The sequence below is a fragment of the Sinocyclocheilus rhinocerous genome, unplaced genomic scaffold, assembly GCF_001515625.1.
Source record: "Sinocyclocheilus rhinocerous isolate Xijiao unplaced genomic scaffold, SAMN03320098_v1.1 scaffold126, whole genome shotgun sequence".
NCBI lineage: Eukaryota > Metazoa > Chordata > Actinopteri > Cypriniformes > Cyprinidae > Sinocyclocheilus > Sinocyclocheilus rhinocerous.
The window spans coordinates 556,686-580,387 of NW_015662929.1; the positions used below are offsets into that span (position 1 = coordinate 556,686).

The window sequence follows — 23,702 nt, forward strand, 5'->3', positions numbered from 1 at the left end:
TACAGGAGGCCTTTGTTCACCCCCCGGAGCCGTGTGAGACACTTTTTTTAATGGATGGGCGCTTTTTATTTAACTTCTTTTGGACTGAAGCACTGCAACACCCGCTGACTGCAATGATAGAGCTTGAAAGATCAAAGACTATTTTTAATATAACTCCGACTGGATTCGTCTGAAAGAAGAAAGTCATATACACCTAGGATGCCTCGGGGGTGAGTAAAACGCAGCCTAATTTTCATTTTTGGGGGAACTAACCCTTTAAGCTAAACAGGGTAACGCTTACAATTTTGACAGCATTTATTAACCTTTGTTAACGCAAGTTAATAAAAATACAGTTGTTCATTGTTCGTGTTAGTTCAGAGTGCATTAACTACTGTTAACAGATACAACTTCTGACTTTAAACGTGGAAAATTAACATTTACTAAAATTAATAAATGCTGTAGAAATATTGTTCGTTGTCATTTTGTTTTAACAAATGTAGTTAGCTCATTTTAACTAATGAAAACTTGTTTGTTGTTTTAGTCAAAGCCCAAAACAAAGATAAAAATGCTTTTTTGCACACAGTGGTTATGCAATAAATATGCATTACATAAAACTTTACTTGTAAACACTGTTGCTTCCTGATAAATGTACAGTAATGGTGTTATTGGGTGCTACAGTTTAGAGAAGATACATTTTCAGCATTCATATTAAACTGTTCACCACAAAAAATCAATCGCTGTCATTATTTACTCATTACAACACATACAGCCAAACCAAAATGTATTCAGACATTTATTCAGATATTATTTCTCACATTATCACAGTTTATTCGCTGTAGTTTAGAAAATGGTAATGAAATATGACAAGAACTCAGAGTTGAACTGTGTCAAGAACAAATTCATCTTGATAATGTCAGATAACTTTGATAGAAAGGTGTGTCATGAATTATGTTGAATAGCTGCCAGCTGTTAAATTTAAGAACACAATTAGATAAAACCAATTTAGCTCAACCAATTACCAAGCAATGCTTCATTCTGTTCAGTCTGTGGTGTAAAAAGGTCGCATTAGCAATTAAAGAGATAACACTGAAACAAAACATGCTCAGCTCAAAGCGTCTCAATAATTTTTGCTCCCAAATTTTACTGGTAGTACACTGTATGAAGAATTTTTGGGTATAATTTGTCACAGTTTACTTTATTTTGCTATCATCACTTACATAAATGAACTATAGTGTCCTGCACCCACTAGTAAAAAAAATCAAAAATGATATCTGGTGTCTGAATCATTTTTGGTTTGACTGTATCATTCTTACGTTATATGTTTTCTTTTTAATAAATTTACTGTAGTGCTCTTTTCTAAGTTTAACTTGTTATTCTCCTTTTTCTTCCCCATTTGGACGGATTGGGCGAATACTCTTTTACATATTGAAAAATATAACATTTAAAATTATCCTTTTACTCTCTCTACAGGCCGATGGCTACAAGAGTGTCAAATCTGACTGAAAACTGACGAGTCAGTGGGGCATCTCACCAGGCATACCTTCTCCAACTTCACTTTTCAGATTTTCAATTGGGTTTAACAGACAGAAAGAAAACTTAACGATTTAAAGATTGAAAAAGAAAAGAGAAAATCTGCTGGCCAATTGCTTTTCCACAGAGACAGACGCAAGAACCCCCTCATTGACTCCACGACTAACATCTTGTTTTCATTAAGAGTCGTTAGTGGAGCACACAGTAGCCCTCACATTACTGCTCACACAACACTCTCTTTTTCAGATTTCCCCCCCCTTTTTAACCCTCTCATCGCAGAGATTTCCCAGCAATGTTACATCGCTGAACTCACAAAAGAAAACCTTCACCGTTTTAAAAATTGAAACACAAATTCTCTTTAACCAATATTAGTTTTGTTTTTTATGGAAACACACAGTTTATTTTTAAGCGTCCAATGAAAAATATTAAGGTGTGGTTTTAAATAGTTGACAGTAAAAACACACTTTTAATAATTATTACATGCCTGCCTATACTGAAACACAAAACTTTCTGTGCTTTTGACCAACCAATTTCCTACACCTTTCGTATCACTCCAGAGCCCCAAGCAATGATTTCAGCTCCAAACTATGTGTCATGGCTATTTATGTATTTTTTTAATAATCAGGATAATGATCAGGCAGATTCTGCTTCACTTTGGGGTCCTGATCACCCCTGTTGAGGTTTATTTTGCTGCTGAGTGTACGTTAACCCTAACTACCACATGTATGTGGGTCAAAGACGAAAAAGGGTTTAAGCATAAAAACAATAAGTGTAATACTACTTTAAATTGTTGTTGTTTTTCCCCAAAAAAAGTAAAACATTTTCTGTTTAATTTAATTGCAATTTTGTTTTTGTTTTTCTGAGCAAAAAATAAATATCATACATTTTTTCCTGATTTACTAACTAATTAGTTGTAATTTTAAATTTTTTTAATTTGCCACTATCCTAGGTTTTGCCCATTTGTCAGTAAGAATTTTTTACTCATTTAAAACGCAATCAAATTTAATATGCTCCCTTATTCTTTTATATATTTTAATATGTACACGTCAGAATAAGCATGTTGTTTGAATTTTTACATAAATATTGTGTTACACTGAATGACAATGTGACATTATTTCAACCAAATTTTGACATTTTATTCTCCAAAAACTTATTTGAAACCTTAAAAGTAGACACTTTACTTACATTTAATGTGCTTTCTATGGACATAAAATCACTCTTGTAAATTTATTTTGATGCGGACATCTTAATGTCTTTGACCCAAGTGCATAGCTGCTTTGTGAGCAAAATAAATGGTTTCATATTTATTCTCATCTCGGTTTTGGCCTATATTCAACTCCTATTGACCACGCGGTTTCAGCCGGGTGCTACATTTATTTTAGAGACCCACTAAAATCTACTATACATCAGTAGATGACGCAGTACTAAAGTTATAAATATTAAAGTAGAAAAGCATGAATGTTTCAGCCAACTTCGGCCTCCCCGTTTACAGGCCGCTCTCTACTCCTAAAGCTCACGGTGAGCTCAGTAAAGACACCTGACCTGAAGATAAAGCGTGAAGGAGGACTTACCCCAGCCTGGAGGAAGAGCCCCGAGCGGGTCATTCTCCACCACACCTCCGGACGACTGTGACAGACAAACAGAGACACACACAGACTGCAGTTAGGACTCGAGTTTCTCAAGCTTTTCAGCAGAACCTGCTCAAATAAACTACCGACCCAAAAAGCAGCAGGACCATACAAACTCCAGCCGCACTGCAATAAACCCTGTTTCTGAAGCCAGCAGCTCACAGAGTTTGCCTCACGCTCTCAGAACGAAGGTGTTGGAGAGCCTAGCCAGTGCCGTCCAAATACTACATGCCTGCTATGGGCAGAAAACACACACACACACACACTGTGTTCCAGTGATCTCACTGGCTGCGAGAAAGCCCCACCCTGTCTCCATCCGCCCAATCCCGACCCCACCCACGCCTCCGTCCTCTTCTAGCGGAGCTGTGAAAGTACACAGGGAGGCGCGATGTCTGAGTGGACTGAAGCGGACATTCATGAGCGCTCCAGATGGCCCAGCCCCCCACCGGACAAAAGCACCTTTATTCCCCACCATGGCTGTGTTTACTCTGTGTGTGTGTGTGTGTGTGTGTGTATGTGAAAGAGTGTGTGCGCGTGTGTGTGTCTGTGTGTGTTTGGTGCACGGAAGTTTAATTTATTTGTACACCCAAAACATCCACCCAGTGCGCGTGCTTTAGATGGGCATAATTATATATGAAAAACAGTCAAACGCAAACTCTGTGGGCATGTTTGTGCATTTATACTCCTAAAAACAATTGAAAAAAGCTCTTTTTCTTAAAGACGACATTACAAAGCAAAATGAGCAGCACACTTTTAAACTATTTTAATCCATGCTGGAATATAACTACACCTTCAGAAAGGTAACAGCATTGACATTAAACCTTGAGCCAGACATCATGTAACCATGCGCTTTTTTGAGAGAGGATTCAATGCACAGATTTTCACATATTTTCACAAAGCAGTCATAAGTAGCAGGGGTATATTTGTAGCAAGAGCCAAAAATACATTGTATGGGTCAGAATTATAAATTTTTCTTTTATGCCAAAAATCATTAAAGATAGTAAGTAAAGATCATGTTCCATGAAGATATTTTGTCAATTTCCTACCGTAAATATATTAAAACTTAATTTCTGATTAGTAATATGCATTGCTAAGAGCTTCATTTGGACAACTTTAAAGGTGATGTTCTAATTTTTTTGCACCCTCAGATTCCAGATTTTCAAATAGCTGTCTCTCAGCCACATATTGTCCTATCCTAACAAACCATACTTCAATGGAAAGCTTATTAATTCAGTATAAATCTGAATTAATATGATGTATAAATCTCAATTTCAAAAAAATTTACCCTTATGACTGGTTTTGGTCCAGGGTCACAAATACACTTTTCAATGATCGATTTTATATAAACTATATTATGAAACATTTCCCCAGTGAAACATTTAAGATTGGCATTTCTGTATGGAACAGTCTGTTTTAAAACATGGCACATTTGTTTTTATACTTGCCTTAATCAAGTCTTAATCATCTGCATATATTTTTATCAATTTATATCATGTAATTCCATTTTCTCTCATCCACTTTGCTTGCTATTTAAAGGTGAATTGTGAAGCAATTTCTGCAACATAAGCGTCATTAAATGGAAAAGCTAAAATAATGCCTGGCTTTCCTCATCTGCCCCATCAAGCAGGTAAACCTGCCCCAAACTCACACCACTGGTCAATGTAGAGTCACAGAGCCACAGTATTTATACTGTTTAAGGTAACTAACCCATAAAGGCTTTATTATAGTTGTCTCTGCATATTAAGCTTGCGTAAGAGGAAGCATTTTAACATCTAATCTCTTCACTTTTAAAGGAAGCGTTTATGTTGTAGGAAAAAAAATAAAGATTCTCTCAAGAAAAAAAAAGCACTAAAAACGCAATGACCACTGAAGACCATGAGTGTTTGCCATTTTCCAGTGGGCCTTTACCATGCCACTGCCTTCGTCTTAAGCTCAAGAGGCGTTCCTGCGGTTGCAGCCAAGAGCTCTGACTAAGCAAACTTAAAACTGGCATCTCACAATGGCCACTTTACCATAGTTTTATCCTTTTTCCAGCAAGCCATTATATCAGTGGTGCTTGTGGATGAGGCGTATCTGATATCTCACGTCTGCATTTATGAAGCATTACCAGTTGTTTGCCTTAGTTGGGCTAAAGAAGGTCAAAAATGAGGGGGATGTTAAAAACTACTGCGTGTGTCAGTATGCCCCACCCTCAGCTGTTTCTATGACTAAAAAAGGTAGGAAAAAAATGAAAGAAAACCATAACATCATCTTCACTCCCTCCGCACAGCCATTAGACCCAGACCAAGCCTCAAAGAAACCGAGAGAGAAGAAGAGAAAAATAAAGGCTTAGACAAGAGAATACATTAAAAACATGGAGAGAGACAAAAGAAAACAGAATTGCTCACTAAGACATAGAAGACTCGATTGTCCATATAACTGGCCACAGAATAAAAACTTTCCTTGCTCTTAAAGGAACGGTTCATGCCAAAATTAATTCTGCCATGAGTCAGGACGCACCATATTTAATGTTTGACGGGAATGAAGACAGAAGTACAGCGCGTTCAATGGATTGTACTGTTATTAGACTAAACTGAATTATCAGTAAAGTAAACTGAGCTGAATAATTACACTATTGTCTTTTTCATTTTTAATGTTTTTTAAAGAAGTTTCTTATGCTCATCAAGGCTGTATCTATTTGATTAAAAATACAGAAAAAACTGTAATTTTGTGAAATATTATTATTATATTATAAAACAACAGTTTTCTATTTTAATATACTTTGAAATCTAATTTATTTCTGTGATCAAAGCTGTATTTTCAGCATCATTACTCCAGTCTTCAGCGTCACATGATCTTCAGAAATCACGCCGATTTATTATCAGTGCTGGAAACAGTTATAAAAATATAACTGAATATAACAAAATATGAAGTGCTGCTTCATATTTTTTGGGAGCTGTGATACTTTTTTTCAGGATTCTTTGATAAATAAAAAGTTAAAAAGAACAGTGTTTATTCAAAAAAGACATTTTGTGTCAATATACACTACTATTCAAACGTTTGGAGTCAGTAAATGTTTTCTTTCTTTTTTGTCTTTAAAGAAATTAATACTTTTATTCAGCAAGGACGTGTTAAACTGATCAAACGTAATAGTAAAGACTTATATTGTTAGAAAAGATTTCTATTTTGTATAAATGCTGTTCTTTTTAACTTTTTATTCATTAAAAAAAAGAGAAAAAAAAAGAAAAATGTATCACAGGTTCAAAAAAAATAAAAAATTTATCCGCACAACAGTTTCAACATTGATAATAAATCAGCATATTAGAATGATTTCTGAAGGCTCATGTGACACTGAAGACTGGTGTAATGCAGACAGTAAAATTGCCAGATTACCTTTTCCCGTCATTGTTTCCTAAAAAAATTAAGTACAGATTAACAGCTGTCAAGCTCCAAAAAGCAAAACAATAGTCCTTGTACTCTATACGCAATATCTTACAGTAGCTTTTAACAGACCCAAATTAAATTGATTATTCATCTTCCACTCTACTAAAGCTCATTTTTGGAGCTTGAAAGACATTATTACTATCTACTACTGTTGTTAGAAAAATCTGAGAGATGATTCTTATAATACTGTATTATGACAGCACTTTTGTAAAAAAACTAAATTTCAATATCGCGATAATACCGCATACCGTGATAAAAGCATTAGCAATTAATCGCAACATGAAAATTTGATACCGGCATATCCCTAACACAGAGACACGCAGAACATGCAGGATTACTATTTAAATAGTATTTTGTGGCTTAATATTCACAGACACTAGTCCATATCGTGTTTTGATTCAAGTGCTCTGACCTACTTTTGATGTATCTATCCAAAATTTGGCAAATTCCATTTTTATGACTGAATTCTGTGATTCCGTCCGTGTTTTCCGCATCGCAGAAATCATAGGGCCCTAATAGATAAACACGATCAATATTTTTCATATCGCAACTGCTGACGAATTCTATAATCGCACTTAATATCTACATTTTTGGATCCTCAACTTCATGCATTTTAAAATATTTTTATCACTATCGTCGTTTAACAAGCATCACGAACAGTATCACATCAATATTAAAATTTCTATTTTTTTGTGTTTTTTCAGGATAATATTAATAATTTTAGCATCATATTTAAAAGCTATTTAGGAGGCCTAAACTGCAAATTATCAGTATGTTTTGAAGCCATGATGGCGATGCACACACACTAAACTATTTTTAATGAGGACATTGCGGTACACACAAATTGGAAGTCTTTCCTCATTCAAAACGTTCTTCTGAAACTTTTCCAAGGCATGCAAGCACTGCATTGTTTCAGATGAAGTTTAAAGTTGGGAAAAGGCTTTCCCGACGTCACGATTCTTCCCATCTTACATTGAGCTTCTCTGGTTGTTGTTGTAGCAAAAATGAAAAAGGCACAACGTTTTACATGGCTTATTATCGTCTGCATGCCAAGACACACTTGGTGGATGATCCTATGCCTCAGATTCGTTGGAATCGAGTCTTCGCATGGAGAAACACTGAACTTAAAGGGCGGGTCCCGGCTGGTTAGTATGGATCCTGAGAGCACAGCGAGTCCCTTCATCTGTTCCACTGTGCTGTTGCAAAGGCTTATTGAGTGTGTTTTACAGAACCTACAGAGAAGTACTGTTTGTGTACATAAATGACACTGTTGTGTATTCTAAAGTTAACAAACTTCAAAACATCTTGGTCCAATTTTATCTTTGCTTATAAAACGGAGAAGCTTGCAGAATGCACCCTAAAGCTGAAAAACCTAAAAGCCAAACCTGAATTTTGATGTTTTTCCAAAGGATTAATCCCGCAACAGAGTAATCAGAGGAGAGAGAGAGAGATGTTGAATACAGTGGTGGCCAAAATTATTAGAACACAAGGTAAAAAATGGTTTTAAGTCAGTTATTTCTATCTTTTGCTGTAGTGTGTCAGTAGGAACTATCAGTTTACATTTCCAAACATTCATTTTGCCATTGTAATAATCCAGTGAGATTTTTGTCTGACAGCAGCCAGTGCTCCACACAGAGATCTGATCTGATCATCATCATACTGAAAGACAGGTGCTCACACACAGCAAACTTACTGGTAAATTACAGTTTAGAGATGGTGTATGAAAACATCCTTTAGAGAAATGCAAGTATTGCGATCCGTGAACGAAGCATAAGATTATTGGTATGTGCAGGTCAAGGTCAAGACATGCTAACGTAAGAAGTCTGCTTTGAATCAATCATAAAATTCGCGATTACTCCACACTGTATATAGCACAGCTGGTTCACAGAGAATGCATTTTTTGTTCCACTGCCTTTGCTTTTCTACGTAAACATGCACTAGACAAAAACAAACAAACACGTTTTTTTGAGATCCTGCCTTTTCCATTCATCACTGCAGCAGCTCTGCAGTTGGATACTATTGAATGGCATCTTATTTTTAAAAGCAAAAAAAACTTTCTGTGTGATCAGCCACATTTACTTTATCAAAGAACATCACATTATGACTTAAGCACTAAGAACACTCCCGTTATAATCAGTGAAGCTGTCCACACTGTATAATGAACGAATCTCTTACACACCCTGTGTGCATATCTGTACTTCGTTGTTTTACGATGAGAGAATTTGCGAGAGTTCAGAATTCAGTCAGTGATCAAAACTCATCTGAACGCCTCTGATTGCCATTGCATTCATAAACAGAATCGCATGTGATTGGTTATAATGCGCAAGCCTGTAAACGCGTAAAAAGAAATATGATGCTGAATGAACAGATCTAAATTTAACTTTAATTGACATTTTCCATTTCATTTACACTTTCTTCGTAAATCCGTGTAATAGATTTAGTTCAACTGTGCAAGCCGCCGTTAATTTCAGACCTGTGACACGCTCTGCCTATGGTTATAGGCACAAGAAAATAACACGTTTATGACTGAATTAATCATTTGATCAATTTCATCGTCATCTATTAATTTTTTATTTAAATCCTTATTAATTTCTATTGTGGTCTGCTTTGGCAAGTTGCTCATTGTCAGTACTGCACCATACATACGTTACTTTATAAACCACCCACTAATCTTAAAGGGGTCATATGACGTTGCTAAAAAGAACATTATTTGTGTATTTGGTGTAATGAAATGTTTATGCGGTTTAAGGTTAAAAAAACACATTATTTCTACAGTATAGGAAAATGTGTTTAGATTGTGTTTATTATTCCCTTTAAACTTAATTTTCAGCAAACATTACTCCAGTCTTCACATGATCCTTTAGAAATCATTCTAGTAGGTGCACAAGAAACATTTCTAATTATTATGAATGGTAAAAACTGTTGTGCTGTGTCATATTCACGTTTTTTTTTTTTTTTGGAAAACAAACCGTGATACACTGACATAGTACTTTTCAAGGATGCATTAAACTGAAGTGACATTTATAATGTTTCAATGTTTCTATTATAATCCAGGAATCCTTAAAAAGTCACCATTTCCAGAAAAATATTGGGCAGCACAATTGTTTTCAACATAGATAATAATCAGAAATGTTTCTTGAGTGCTGCTCGATAAACATTTCTGATTATTATCAATGTTGAAAATAGCATATTATTAAAGCATATTAGAATGATTTCTGAACTGACACTGAAGACTGGAGTAATGATGCTAAAAATTTAGCTTTGCCAAAGTTATTTTAGATTTTAATAATATTTCACAAAAAAGAGACTTCTCCCCAAAGAGAAGGTGTAAAGAACTGATTGGCATGAAATACAGCACTAACATTTACATCCCAATCAGTGATGGATGACGATTATTAGTAGTGCAACCTCTAAATCAGAGCCTAGTACACACTTCTGTTATGTTGTTAGCCCTTTAGTGTCAAAGAGAAGCAGAAGACATGCGTAGCTCAAAAGCACTTTGCTGATGAGGAGAATGAAGCGTGTTGTTGACCTGGTAGAGGTATCTCTGGTTGAACTGCTGCATGGCTCCCTGCAGCTGGCTGCGCTGAGACTGCCACTGCTCATAGTTGCGCACAGACTCGGCTGTTGGCCGCTGCCACGTGGTGGTTCTGGTGTTGTGATCCACATAGTAGAACCTGTCGCGCTGATCCACACGCTTCTCCCAGCTACAACAGACACGAATCATAGGTTAACACCAGCCCCAGATACGTGCATAAGAGGCCATGCACAAACACTCCCAGATGCTGTTCTTGTAGGGCACAACTTTTTGGTTTTTCAAATGCAATCTCGCAATAGACAGCATCTTTGACCTTTTGCCATGTTTTAACTTTTTTTTTTTTTCAGCATCTTGTGCCTTTAGACTAAAAGTAGTTCAGTTTTTAAAAAATGCCTCAAGAGCCTTCATTCTGTGTGAATACAGAGCTCCAGACGGTGACTACATGATTGCATTTTGTGACCTTTTCTCTTGCCAGAGCAACTAAATTTTGTTTGAGGTCACACTAGTGCCGCTACCAATTTACCTAACTAATATTTAAATTTCACCTATAAATAATTGTTTTTTGTTCATGAAAATAAATTTACATCTGCATACCAACTCAAGCAGTAGTCAAGCTACTGCCACTGAAAGCTCAAGCTCAAATGTGCATTTCCAAAAAAATAAAGATTTAAACGTAATAAAACTGTATTTCACCCTTTCGATAAAAATCCTAAAAAGGAATAAATCAAACACCTATGCCTGATTACCTCAAATGCTGTCTGATGCACCCGAGTGCACCTTCACAAAATATTCATTGATTTTAGCGAAATGGTAGAAAATCGGACCAATTGCATAGTTTATATACACTGTGGGGGTTGCTCCTTCACAAATAACATGAAAAACTGTATCAAGCATTTTCTAGCAAAGGAACGGAGAAAAGATTACAAATAGACTAAGTAACATCAGTTTGATTAACCTTATTAGATGTATGTATTATGTCAAATTCTTACATTTAATCAGAAAGAAAATTCAATTACAAATATAACTGCCAGGGGCGATCATCGGGGTCCAAGCACCAATGGACACCAAATCTTATCACGTGGATTTTACAGCAAAGTTCATCTTGAAACTTCACTGATTGTTTGGGTTTGATGAAGCAGGTCACAGGAACACACAACTGACTTCCAAAGAGAATCACTCCTTCTTAGTGTTAGATTACATTTTTTTTAAGACATGTGATCATAATATATGTGGTGTATTTGTGGACTCATATTAAACATCTACATTTACTACATCTACATTTTCAATGGCCAGTATCACACTTGCTGATATTCTATATCCATCAGTAAAAGCATGCATTTCAAGGCAGGTTTCATTTGCTTTTTGCAAAGTGAGTGACCTACTCGATAAAGTAAGCTTCCACATTGTTAAAACAACAATTACGATATTATCATAACCGATACAAATCACACAACCCTAACCTGAAATTGTTTCACCTTTTAGGGTGCTGAAATAAGATTTGATGCTAATGTGCAAATTGTTAGGGATGGATTGATCTTAGTAACTCCTTCCGTAAACATTATAAACACAAACATGTGATAAAGACAGATACACACCCTGGTGGGAGGGGTCTCTCCCATGTGGTGGTCTTTGTGTTGTGATCCACATAGTAGACTCGTCCATGAGGGAGAATTCGCTGTTCCCAACTACAAGAGATAATAAACACTGAGCAGACCGAAACGGCATGTGTTGAGGTTTAAATTCAGCTGCAGCTCTGTGACGTACCCAGCAGGCATTGCATCAGTGGTGTGTGTCTCTGTGGCTGTACTGCTCTGGTCGGTGGAGGATGGGGTCTCTGTGGCTGCTGGCGGGGCAGAACTGTCCATCTCAGCCGAGGGGGTTGAGCTCAGTGAGGGGGAGCCATTAGCAGCCGTCTCACCTTTACCTGAGCAAAGACCAATGAAAAATTGAACAACATCACACCAAAGCAGACCACTCAAAGAGTGTTTACTAGGGCCTAAGTAGGACGATATTTATATATTATGTCTAGGGCTGTCAGTTTAACACGTTAAAATTAAAATTAAAAAAATAACTCAATTAAAATATTTTAATGCAGTTAACGCACTGGCCCCGCCCCCAGACCTGTACGTCATCTTATATTTCATACAGTTGACTGTTGACAAATATGATGCAGGGCAACAACTCTTTAAATGCAGTTATGCCCTAAAATTCAAGATATTGGGGCAAAAATGCTCCTGTATGAGTTTTTGTCTCATATTTATATCATACGATAAGCGATAACACACGAGCCGCGAGAGCAGTATTAAACGAGTGGTGATTTTGTCCGGAATATAAGGAGTGCAAGTGTGATTTTATACAACAGTTTAGTAAATAAGAAGTTAATATTGTTTTATATTTTAAACCCAATATTATGTTATGAACATATTAGCTGAAAAGCCACAGCAGAACTGTTGTGCATCTCTGAGCAACACAGTGGTGTTTAGTTTCTGAATGAATCCGCGTTTTGAACGAATGGTGTGAATCAATGATTCAAAGGCCCATACAAAAACAGAGCCATTTACTTCATTCTTGAATGAATCAGCCATTTGAACAAATCAAATGAATGAATGACTCGTAAAGACATTTACTGCCACCTGCTGGCAGATTTAGTTTCTTATTTAGAGTATCATATCATGTTATCTGTCATCATTTACTCATTTACTCACCCTCATGTCCTTTCAAAACTTTCTTTTGTGGAACATAAAAGAAGGAATTTTGAAGACTGTTGGTAACAAATCCGTTTTATGACTTTCACTGTATGAACAAAAAATACTGAGATGTTTCTCAAATGATCTTCTTTTATGTTCCATAGTTTATGTTAGGCTGTTGTAGCCGAAATGTTTATGTATAATAAATGTTATTTTAAATTGAATAAAATATTTCTTTCTAAAGCTACAGTTGGTAATGTCTACTTGATACTTTCTCATTTAACACAAAAATAGCTTTAAATAATATTTTGTAGGTATTTTCACAGTAAAAAAAATTTTTTTTTTGACACGTCGTGTAATTAATTAGATTAAAATTTTTAATCGACTGATAGTCCTAATTATGTCATCATTTACTTCCACTCATTTCATTCCAAACCCATAAGACTGCGAAACACAAATTAGGATATTTTAAACGAAACCTGAAAGGTTTCTGTCCCTCCATTAAAAGTTCAGGTAACCAAAACATAAAAGATCCAAATATAGGTTATTAAAAAGGCATTATTTGAGCTTCCATGTTTGCCAAATATGATGCATCGCTGTAAAAAAAAAAAAAAGGTGTAGAAATAATTTTCATTTAGAAATTGCTAGTAAATTTCACAAATAATTACAAAGAAATGGCAAGCAACACATTGAATTGAATGTGAAACTGTGAAGTAGAAGAACTGAAGTAGTATTTTCTTGTAAAACATACTCCAGTAACCTTCGTTTAATTTAAAACTTCGACAAATTATATTTTTTTGCAGTAGCGACCTCAGAAACCTCTAATGGTGTGTTCACACCAGACGCAAAGCGAATATGCGCATCGCGTCACTCGCTCTAGATTACTCGCGGGATGTTTTTCGTGTCACTCGCGCGAATAAAAACACAGCGATTGACCATGCTGGAGATAATTACAATCGCTGTTTTGTACCTGTTGTCAAAAAGTCCCAAATACAATGGAAAGCCAAACGCCGACGTGTCTGGGTTCACAACACCATCCAGAGGAGGATGAATAACATTAGGATCCTGTATTAATGTGTGCGTTACATTTTACTACTGTATATATACACTGATATTACTATTATTTTTATTATTGATAGCATACAATATACATACAGCATAAATACAACTACCACTACAACTGATTTTAATTGTTTTCTATGCTCCAGACCTATATAATAACAGACGGCTGAAGAAAAATCTTCATTTGTGTTTTGAAGATTAACCATAGTCGTATGGGTTTGGAATGACATACAAAAAAGTAAATGATTACATCATTTAAATTTTTGGTTGAATTATCCATTTAGGTGTCAATCAACTGAGATTTTGCTATATGTTTTATATTGCGGACAGGAGTTTTTAAAGCGGACACTGGCACATCAGAGGAATAAAGAAGCATGGATGAATGAGAAAATAAAGGGTGGGATGCGCTTATTATTAAAAGCACAACAATTCTTACTGTCCTTACACGTTTTGTCAAAATATAAGCACCTCTGTGAATTAACCAGTGCTGTCAAATGATTAATCGCGATTAATTGCATCCAAAATAAAAAATTTTGTTTACATAATATATGTATGTGCACTGTGTATATTTATTATGTACATATAAATACACACACGTACAGTATATTTTGAAAATATTTACATGTATATACATTTATATTCTTATTATATTATATTTAATATATAAACATAACATTTTTCTTAAATATATGCATTCATATATTTGTATTTATATACACATAATAAATATACACAGTACACACACATATTATGTAAACAAAAACTTTAGCTCCTCTGATGTCCGCTGGAGAATCTCCACAAGAACCCACAGAATGAGCTAAACTTCTGGAAATGTATAAGAGATTCATATCAGACACAGCGTTGTTATTGAACATATGCGTGACGGTTATTTCTGTGTAGTTCCTGCCATGCCTCAGTGAATATGTTTAATTATGGGTATGTCCAACCTACCTGGACATGGAGCAAGTATTTTAGTAAACATCCTGTAACACTCCCACGGAGGGTGCACACAATTTGCTAGATTGCCCAAGCCAATTCTATTATTTGGGATCTTAGGCCTAGACTGACTAGATAACGTTTACGACCAAAATTTTTAAGTAACACATTTGCTTGCCAGTCATGATTATTTGGGACATACTGGTGGGTTTGGCAACTCCTGGTTTGATAGAACTGACCGTTTTGTTCTTTTAATTGTACAATTAAGCAACAGAATTTCTTACAAGTAAAAAAAATGTTTTTAATTTACCCACCCACCCACACATGTTCTCTCGGCACAATTCAATCATAATAAACAATTGTGTGCGCGATACACAGGAGCAGTATGCAACAAAGAAGCTGATATGCTCTACATTTTTCTTCATTTATTAATTTAATTATTTAACATTTGTTTTACAACAGCTACAAATATGATTCTGGTGTTGGTTCCACAGAAGTTCAAAATAAGAGAAAATAACCAAAAAAAAACAAAAACAAACTAACACTAGCTTGCTCTATTCTTTTTCTATTCTATGTGTTTTCTTTTTATTATATAATTTTAAAAAAACTAAAACCTTGCTATGTGTGCTGCGTTAAGCTAACTGAGACTTGTTATAGCACTTGCATATCATTGCTCTTTTGTTGATTTTGATTGCTTCCATTGTCCTCATTTGTAAGTCGCTTTGGATAAAAGCATCTGCTAAATGACTAAATGTAAATGTAAAAATTGCATAAAGCACCTTTCAGTGTATTCAATTCACTGGATTACTCAAAAATATTGGTCATACCACTAACCCCTAACACCAACAGCCCATTTAGGATATCATGCACAGAAAACAAGGCTGTGCTCACCAGGACATTAGAGAGACAGGACAACAGAAGACATGAAGCAGGAGAAGCAGAAACTACATAATGAATAATCAGTGATTAACAACGGTACAAAGAGAGATATTTGTGCTGACCGTCCACGGGGGCTGCTGGTACTCGGGCTCTCCTCACTATGATTAGACCTGCTCGAGTGAACCATCTCTGCACAGACAAAAATACACAAAACATCATTAGTACTGATTCACATACATCACGCAGAAAGGTTTGCCATTCCTACTCGGTGACCATGTGTTAAAAACCAGTGATGCATCTAAAATGACCTACTTTTCATGACTGCATGATTGATAATTTCACATATTTGTTTACAAAAGCACAAAAAGCATCTAATGCTCCAAAAGGTACAGAGACACCAAAGCACAAATTGGAAAGCGCTGGTCATAATATTACTCAGAAAACATCATGAAGTTGAAGTGATCTGCATTAAAATGTGTTGTGTGTTGAGTGACACAATATAACAGAATATATTGAGAGAGAGCTGACAAACATACTATTACGCCCATGCATTTATGAGCTCAGTTCTGGTTTAATTCTGGTTATATTCAGTTTTCAGCATTTACGCCAGATTTTCATGTAATCTATTGTACGTTACTGTCTAACGTCTATTAGTTTAATATTTAAGAGAGTTCACTCTCATGTCCTTCTAAGGGTGTAAGAAAGACACCCTCATGTTGATCCAAACATGAATGGCTTCCTCTCTTCCTTGGAGCAGAAAAACGTGATGCTTCTGAGATTTTTTTTTCTCGTATAAATGTCCATATGACTGGTGTGCTATAGTTCAAGCCTGATCATGTCATACAATACTTATAATATTTCTGTCCGTTTCTCACACAAATTTGTTGTTCAGTATATGGAAAAAAACAATGAAAATATCTCCTTTTCTGAAAATTGTAGTTTGGAATCCCATGAGAGGAAAATTCTTGGATAACCATGGCTTTAATACTAACATGCATCTGAAATTTAACAATATATTTTGACGCTGCTTATGTTGTTGCTCTTAATGAATCATGTGTTTGCATTTTCTGTTTTAAGTAGTTTAACATGAAAGTATCTATTAATAAAAGGCTTGCACTTGTAAAACTCAAATGGAGCAGCATTAAACCTTTTATTACAAAAATCACAAGTTACTGTAAGAACGTTTGAGACTTAGTAAGTTTGAGCAAACGTTTCTGTTTACTGAATGTGTGTGCCATTCTGTCGTTCCCCAGGTCTGTACACAAAGAACTGTTTATGTAGTGCATGCGTTTCATAAAAAAACTGCCAGGGGAAATGAGGGAAAACATTAAACCAACAGGAGCGACTTCAGAGCGAACAGAGGACCCTAACAGACCTGCACACACTCAACCTTTATCCACCGCTGAAGGTCAAACACAAACTCACACGCCGAGAGAAAACACACTCCAGATCTTTATACTGTACGTGGCTAAAACCAGGATTTGAGAGCCCATAAGCATATGTGTGTACAATGAGTAACTGAAAGATAAAGTTAGACAAATCACTGAAAAAACAAACACAACAAAATCATATGCAACAGATGATTCATCTCCAGAACAACATTAGACACATGCATAAGAAGCATTTACACTCAGAGCTTGTGTTGGTGTTTATTACAGCCTCATTCATGGTTTAAGCAGCTCCAAACACGTCCATATTTCAAACTGTGTTTACAAAAAAGACTTTCACAAATAAATGCAACACATGCATTCGACCAAAGTCAGAGAAATTTCAGAATGACTAAAACTGCATGAGTAGCATATTAAATGTAGGACTGACAATTATTTGCTCATCAATTAATTTGTTGATATCTGTAGTTATTAGGGCTGCAAAATGATTAATAAATCGCATTCAAAATAAAAGTTTGTTTACATACTATATGTGTGTGTACTGTATATTTATTATGTATATATAAATACACACACGTATATGTATATATTTTTAAAATATTTGCATGTATATATATTTATACTTGTATATAATTTATATTATATATAAACAAATATTTTATATATAAAGCTAACATATTTTTCCTTAATATATACTGTATGTGTGTGTATTTATATATACATAATACATACACACAGTACACACACATATAGTATGTAAATAAACTTTTATTTTGAATGTGATTAATTGCGATTAATCGCGATTAATCGTTTTGCAGCCCTAGTAGCTATGCAATATTGGACATATATTTTCTCAGCTAGTTTTTTCTCCCATAAATGACAATCTTTGCACATGAAACCCAATAAATAGCAGTAAAATCTTTTCCAGTAAATGTACTACAAATGTAGTTCGCATAGACTGATGCTTTCCGTCTTTTACCCAAACTGCTATCATTGACAGCTGTTTTCATTATAGCATCTATCCATATTGACAATGTTTTTATTTGAGACAGAATGTGGCAGGAACAGCTCATCTGTAAACTAAAGACACAACACGACTGCAATGGACGCAATGCAAAGGACATCTCTGAGAGACGACTGATGCACCATCATGTTTACAAATGATCTCTAAACAGAAAAATGCTGTCATTTTCCAAGCTGTATTAGTGAAAATTGTCTTTGATGCTTATGTACTTGGCATTTTGTTCAAAATATTCAGAAAAATCTGACCTTTATTGAAGTGACTTTTTTTTTCTCCAAAACGAGTACCACAAATTACTGGCATGACTAAAAATTCCTAACTAAAACACATTCCCATTAATTTTATAGTTTCTTGTGTGATTATGAATACTTCAGTGGTGAGACATGACTTCTTCTTTCGGGTATAAATGTGAGGTGACCAAATTCCTCTTTTCCATTGTGTTGGAGAGCTACACAAATCAGGAAATGGCTAAAGTAAAATGAGCCAAATTGTTGAATTTCCATTATTAGAGCAATAATTAGGGAGTTAAAATCTATTGGAGATGTTAAGAATCAGCCTGGAAGAGGACAGGTCTTCACTGACACCACACACAGCGAGGAGGATGACTTGAATGAACAACAAGTTTCACATAATAATGATTGCATGGTTTATTTGTACTTATGCACCAATTGTACTGATATTGGTGTAGGGAACTGTGTGTTTATGTAAGGAATTACTGACAACAGGCTGTTAAATCATTGAAAAAATAAAGCACAACTCGGGTGGTAATGTGGCCACGAGGGGAAGACTGCTTCAAAAATATCAATACTACCACCTCACTACTAAAAAATGTCATGCACCTCTTCAGTAGCAAAGACATTTTATTGAAGTCGTGGGGCAGCACTGACCACAAGCCTTTGTTGCATGAATTTCTGTGTGCACAACGGTCTGCATGTGTGTGTGTGTGTGAGTGAAAGAGCATGCTTTGATAGACAACCAATCATCCTACTGTTAGTGATATTTATTGTCTTTGTTTTTTTTTTTCTGTGGTAATTCTTTAACTGAAATAATTTGGCAAAGTGATACGGAACTGTAATGTCGGAGCTACTTTAACTGCGCAGTTATTGCGTGTAAGCCAATCAGATTCGAGCATTCTAAAATGATCAAGCAATAATTAAGCAAAATGGTATGGAAGGCTGTGCTATATTGGAGTAAGCATTAGAGACGGGGCGCCAGAACAAACAAACACAGCTGGCAGTGTCTTCAATTAAACAGCATTAGTCTGCTCGGTTGTCTTCTGCAAGAATGCCAGTGTAATCTGAAACTGTCTGTAACACACTGGGTATTATTACAGTCATCATAATCGATTATTAAATTATGGAATCGATGCATTGAATTTTCAGTAGTGCTGTCAAACGATTAATCGCGATTAATCGCATCCAAAATAAACGTTTTTGTTTACATAATATGTGTGTGCGTACTGTGTATATTTATTATGTATATATAAATACAATATATTATATAATTTATATGAATATAAATATATACATGTATATACATGTCAATATTTTCAAAATATATGCTGTATGTGTGTGTGTCTTTATATAGACATAATAAATATACACAGTAAACACACACATATATTATGTAAACAAAAACTATTATTTTGGATGTGATTAATCGTTTGACAGCACTCATTTTCAGATACATTTTTACACCCCTTGCCCTGTATAAAATTGTGTAGAAATGTAGTATTTATGCACATCTTCCTTAAACCTTGAGTATGAGTGTACACATCTTCATTATATTCAAATGTTTTTAAAGGTAAACAGAATTTTTATACGTATTATTAATCATTAATGCATAAATATCTATTTAGGAATTAATGTTTTTGAGCAGTCACACCACATATTAATTCAAATCAATATTTCATGCTGACATATTTATTTATTTGACAGGTAGCTGTATAACGAGTAATATAATCTACAATACAAACCCCATTATTTCGTTATAGGTATTAGGGTTGCAAATGGGGGGAAGATTTCCGGAAACTTTCCAAAAATCCCTGGAATATTCCAAAAAATCCTGGAAAGTTTCCAAACATTTCTGGAATATTTCCGAATACACCTCAAAATATTTCCGAAAGTTCCACCTTTTTGCAACCCTAGTTAGGTATATGACATTAACAGGTTGGGGTTTAGCCATGGGAACATTTTGCAGGCAACATCTCAACCATCCCATCCATGGAAAATATAAAACACTTCTGAAAACGTGTCCCACGTGTCGGTTCAGAGACTTCTCTCCTCATGGCTTTAAATGAACATTAAATAGCTATATGTTGACTGACTGCTGTGCTGATGGCACACGTTTTACCAGCTAGAGACGGTCGTTCACAAACTAAACTCAGGATACCAGTCTTTCTCCAGTAACCAGTGTTGGGAAGGTTACTTGGGAAATGTAATAGGTTACAGATGTTACCCTATTTAAAATGTAACAAGTAGTGTAACTATTTCAATTACTTTATTAATGTAACTGATTACTTTTTGATTACTTTTCTAACTTTCGAATCAATGTTTTGAACTGTTAATTATTTTGAAACATGTAAAGCAGCAGGGTTAACCTTACAGTAGAGCTCAACACTAATTACTATCAGACTTTTAAAATCCTTCATCACTCGAATTAAGATCATAATAATTAAATTTTAAAGCACAGCCAACACAAAATCAGACTTTAGCACATCTTTTTACTTTGAGATCATTCTGAGGTTAAATACAGATTTATCTTCATAACAAGATATAGTTCAACAGCAATGATACTGTTTTTGAAATCAAATCTTTGCATAGCTATGACAGCAAACACTGGCATCTAACAATGCCTTGGAAAAACAGTTATTCAAAAAAAAAAAAGCATATACATAAACCCAAATAGGAAATAAAACAGTTATAGAATAAGCATGTGTCCTAAACTCCTGAAACATTGGTGTCTCATATTTTAAAGCAGTCAATGCAATTTGGGAAAGAAATCAATCAAATCTGTATCTGTGTGAAAATATTCAGATGTAGCCCCCTTTGCAATCGTTAACATTTTCCTAAGCAACTGTAATTTAATTACATTTTTTTCTCAGTAACTGTAGATTACGGTTACATTTATTTTGTAATTAAATGACGTACTTCAGTTACATGTAACTAGTTACTCCCAACACCGGCAGTAACAGACTCAATCTAGCAGCCGTGCACTGTCTAACTGACACATGGCTCCTTCCCAGAGCAACTTATTTCCAAGCAAAATGAGTGTGCATGAGTCTGAACAGATTAGGATTGTGAGTGGTCAGAAAACCCAGTGACCTCCTGGGCTGTGTTTGTCAGCTGTGAGTACACAGAAGAGAAAAGCTCTCTTGTGAGCTTTCGCTGGGTCTCCTCTGGTCAGATTCGACTCTTTCCATCCCAACCCCTCTCACCACAACCTCCTCGATTCCTGCATTTAGTTTAGGTGGAGTCACAGCCAAGGCTTTGCGCACTCATGAATGTGCATTTGTTCATGTGTTCTACGAGTGTTTTCTATGAAGTGTGCATGTGTGTCTGTGAACAGGACTTACTGTCTGGGGCAGCGTTGCCACTGGGCAGAGATCCTAGATCAACAACCAGGCCATCCAGACAGACGTTGAGCTCACCTCCTGCTACAACCGAGCCTTTGTTCTCGGTCTGTAGAACCAGACTGAGCTGAACATTCTCCACTGCCAGTCAAACAGATACAGAAAGAGAGAGATTTAGTGCTAGCAAATACATTCGTTTTTCAGTTTCTTAAAACCTACATTTCATTTACATTCATGACATTTTATTTGACTGATTCTTGGTTTTGGCAACACACTCAGTAGTTCATATTTTGTGTTTTAAAATAGCAGGGTAGAAGTGAAACTGGTTTAAAAGGGTTTGAGGGAGAGCTCAGCTGTTCATTTCAATCTATCCCATATTAGAGCATGCGCTGACATAATAATAACTGCTGTCGGAAACTTATACAAGAACAGCAAACATTAAAACACTATGTCTTTATCTTGTTAGGGAAGCGTTAAAGAATCAGTTCAATCAAAATTAAAATTCTGTCACGATTTACCCTCATTTCCTGTATGAATCTCTTCCATGGAACAAAAAGGACATTAAACGCATCCTGTCTTGTAGAAATTAAAAAAAATAAAAACTGTCAAGTTTCAAACAATGTGAAGGAGACAGCTGACTCAGAAACAACTTGACCAAAAAAAAACTAGGACTAACATTGTGGAGTGACGCTGCTCAAAGTCAAACCTCAAACCCTTTCAGGAAAAACACTGCACTGAGCTGAAAGGAACATGTGGTAAGTTTGTACAGACTTCGTCAAAAGACCCAGCACTGCAAGAGAATTAATTACAGGAGGTCACATGTTTTCAATCAGAGACTTTTCCCCTTCTAGTATAAAGCATAAAAAAATTGTCGGTTAGGTGTTATGAACTGTCTGAGGTGATCAGCACAGATTTGAACCTTAATATTAGGGCTGGGAAAAACTACTTGTTGATTTTTGTGAATGATATTTGTTGTTAAACACATTAAAATAATTAATGCAATTAACACAGATTGTTTTTTCAATTCCTATAGAGTTTAGTCAGGGTAGCGTGGTATTTAGTGTTTGACAGGAATGAAAACGAGGCTGTGAGTGACAGAAGTACAGAGTGTTCAGTGGATTGTAATGTTGTTTAACAACATGCCAGCTGATCAGCTGATGATGACAGTTTTTCCAAAAAACTAATATACACTCACGGTATGCTGTAATACTACCCAAAACTCATATACCTGCATTTCTGATGGCATTGATTTTGCCATTACTTGTAATTGGATTATTACAATTAATGGCAACATTAATTAGGGCTGCACGATTATAACAAAAATCATAATTGTCGATTATTCCCTTGAAATTGTAATCACAATTTACATTGAATGATGTTTATACCATTGTTTGATGCAAGTGCATGCCGTAATTTTATATGAAAATAAACAAGCTGAAAACACTAACTGAAAAACTTGCTTTTCTATAGTATTAAGCCTCAAATGTCAATTATACATCAGATTGGTTTCTTCTTTAAATTATAAAAAAGTAAAAAATATGAATGGTATTATAATGTCATACTAAAACTAAAATTAAAATAATGGGAAAAACCCTTAAGATAACATGTAGAAGAAAAAAACGCATCTTAAGCGTGCAGAATAACATATAATGTTTGGAAATGTAAACTGATAATTCCTACTGACAGACTACAGCAAAAGATAGACATAACTGACTTAAAACCATTTTTACCTGGTGAAAATACTAGTGTTCTAATCATTTTGGCCACCACTTTACGCATATACAGTGGGTACGGAAAGTATTCAGACCCCCTTAAATTTTTCACTCTTTGTTATATTGCAGCCATTTGCTAAAATCATTTAAGTTAATTTTTTTTCCTCATTAATGTACACACAGCACCCCATATTGACAGAAAAACACAGAATTGTTGACATTTTTGCAGATTTATTAAAAAAGAATTCGATTTCAGAATCGCGCAATAAAATCGATTTTTTCAAAAAAATAATTTTTTTTGTGTAACTTGTCAGTGAACTACGGCTATGTGTAGTAAATTCTGCTCCA

General features: G+C 35.3%; 1 protein-coding gene across 1 annotated transcript in view; it reads right to left on the reverse strand.

Moving 5' to 3' along the window:
- The window catches only part of LOC107728412 (NEDD4-like E3 ubiquitin-protein ligase WWP2), a 54,189-nt gene that overhangs the window by 22,130 nt on the left and 8,357 nt on the right, over positions 1-23,702 (reverse strand). The window contains exons 5-11 of the mRNA XM_016538572.1: positions 21,646-21,783; positions 15,785-15,851; positions 14,612-14,672; positions 11,863-12,110; positions 11,694-11,783; positions 10,093-10,267; positions 3,081-3,135 (exon numbers count right to left, since the gene is read on the reverse strand). Of these exons, the coding sequence (XP_016394058.1) occupies positions 3,081-3,135; positions 10,093-10,267; positions 11,694-11,783; positions 11,863-12,110; positions 14,612-14,672; positions 15,785-15,851; positions 21,646-21,783 (834 nt within the window). The remainder of the gene's footprint in view (positions 1-3,080; positions 3,136-10,092; positions 10,268-11,693; positions 11,784-11,862; positions 12,111-14,611; positions 14,673-15,784; positions 15,852-21,645; positions 21,784-23,702) is intronic.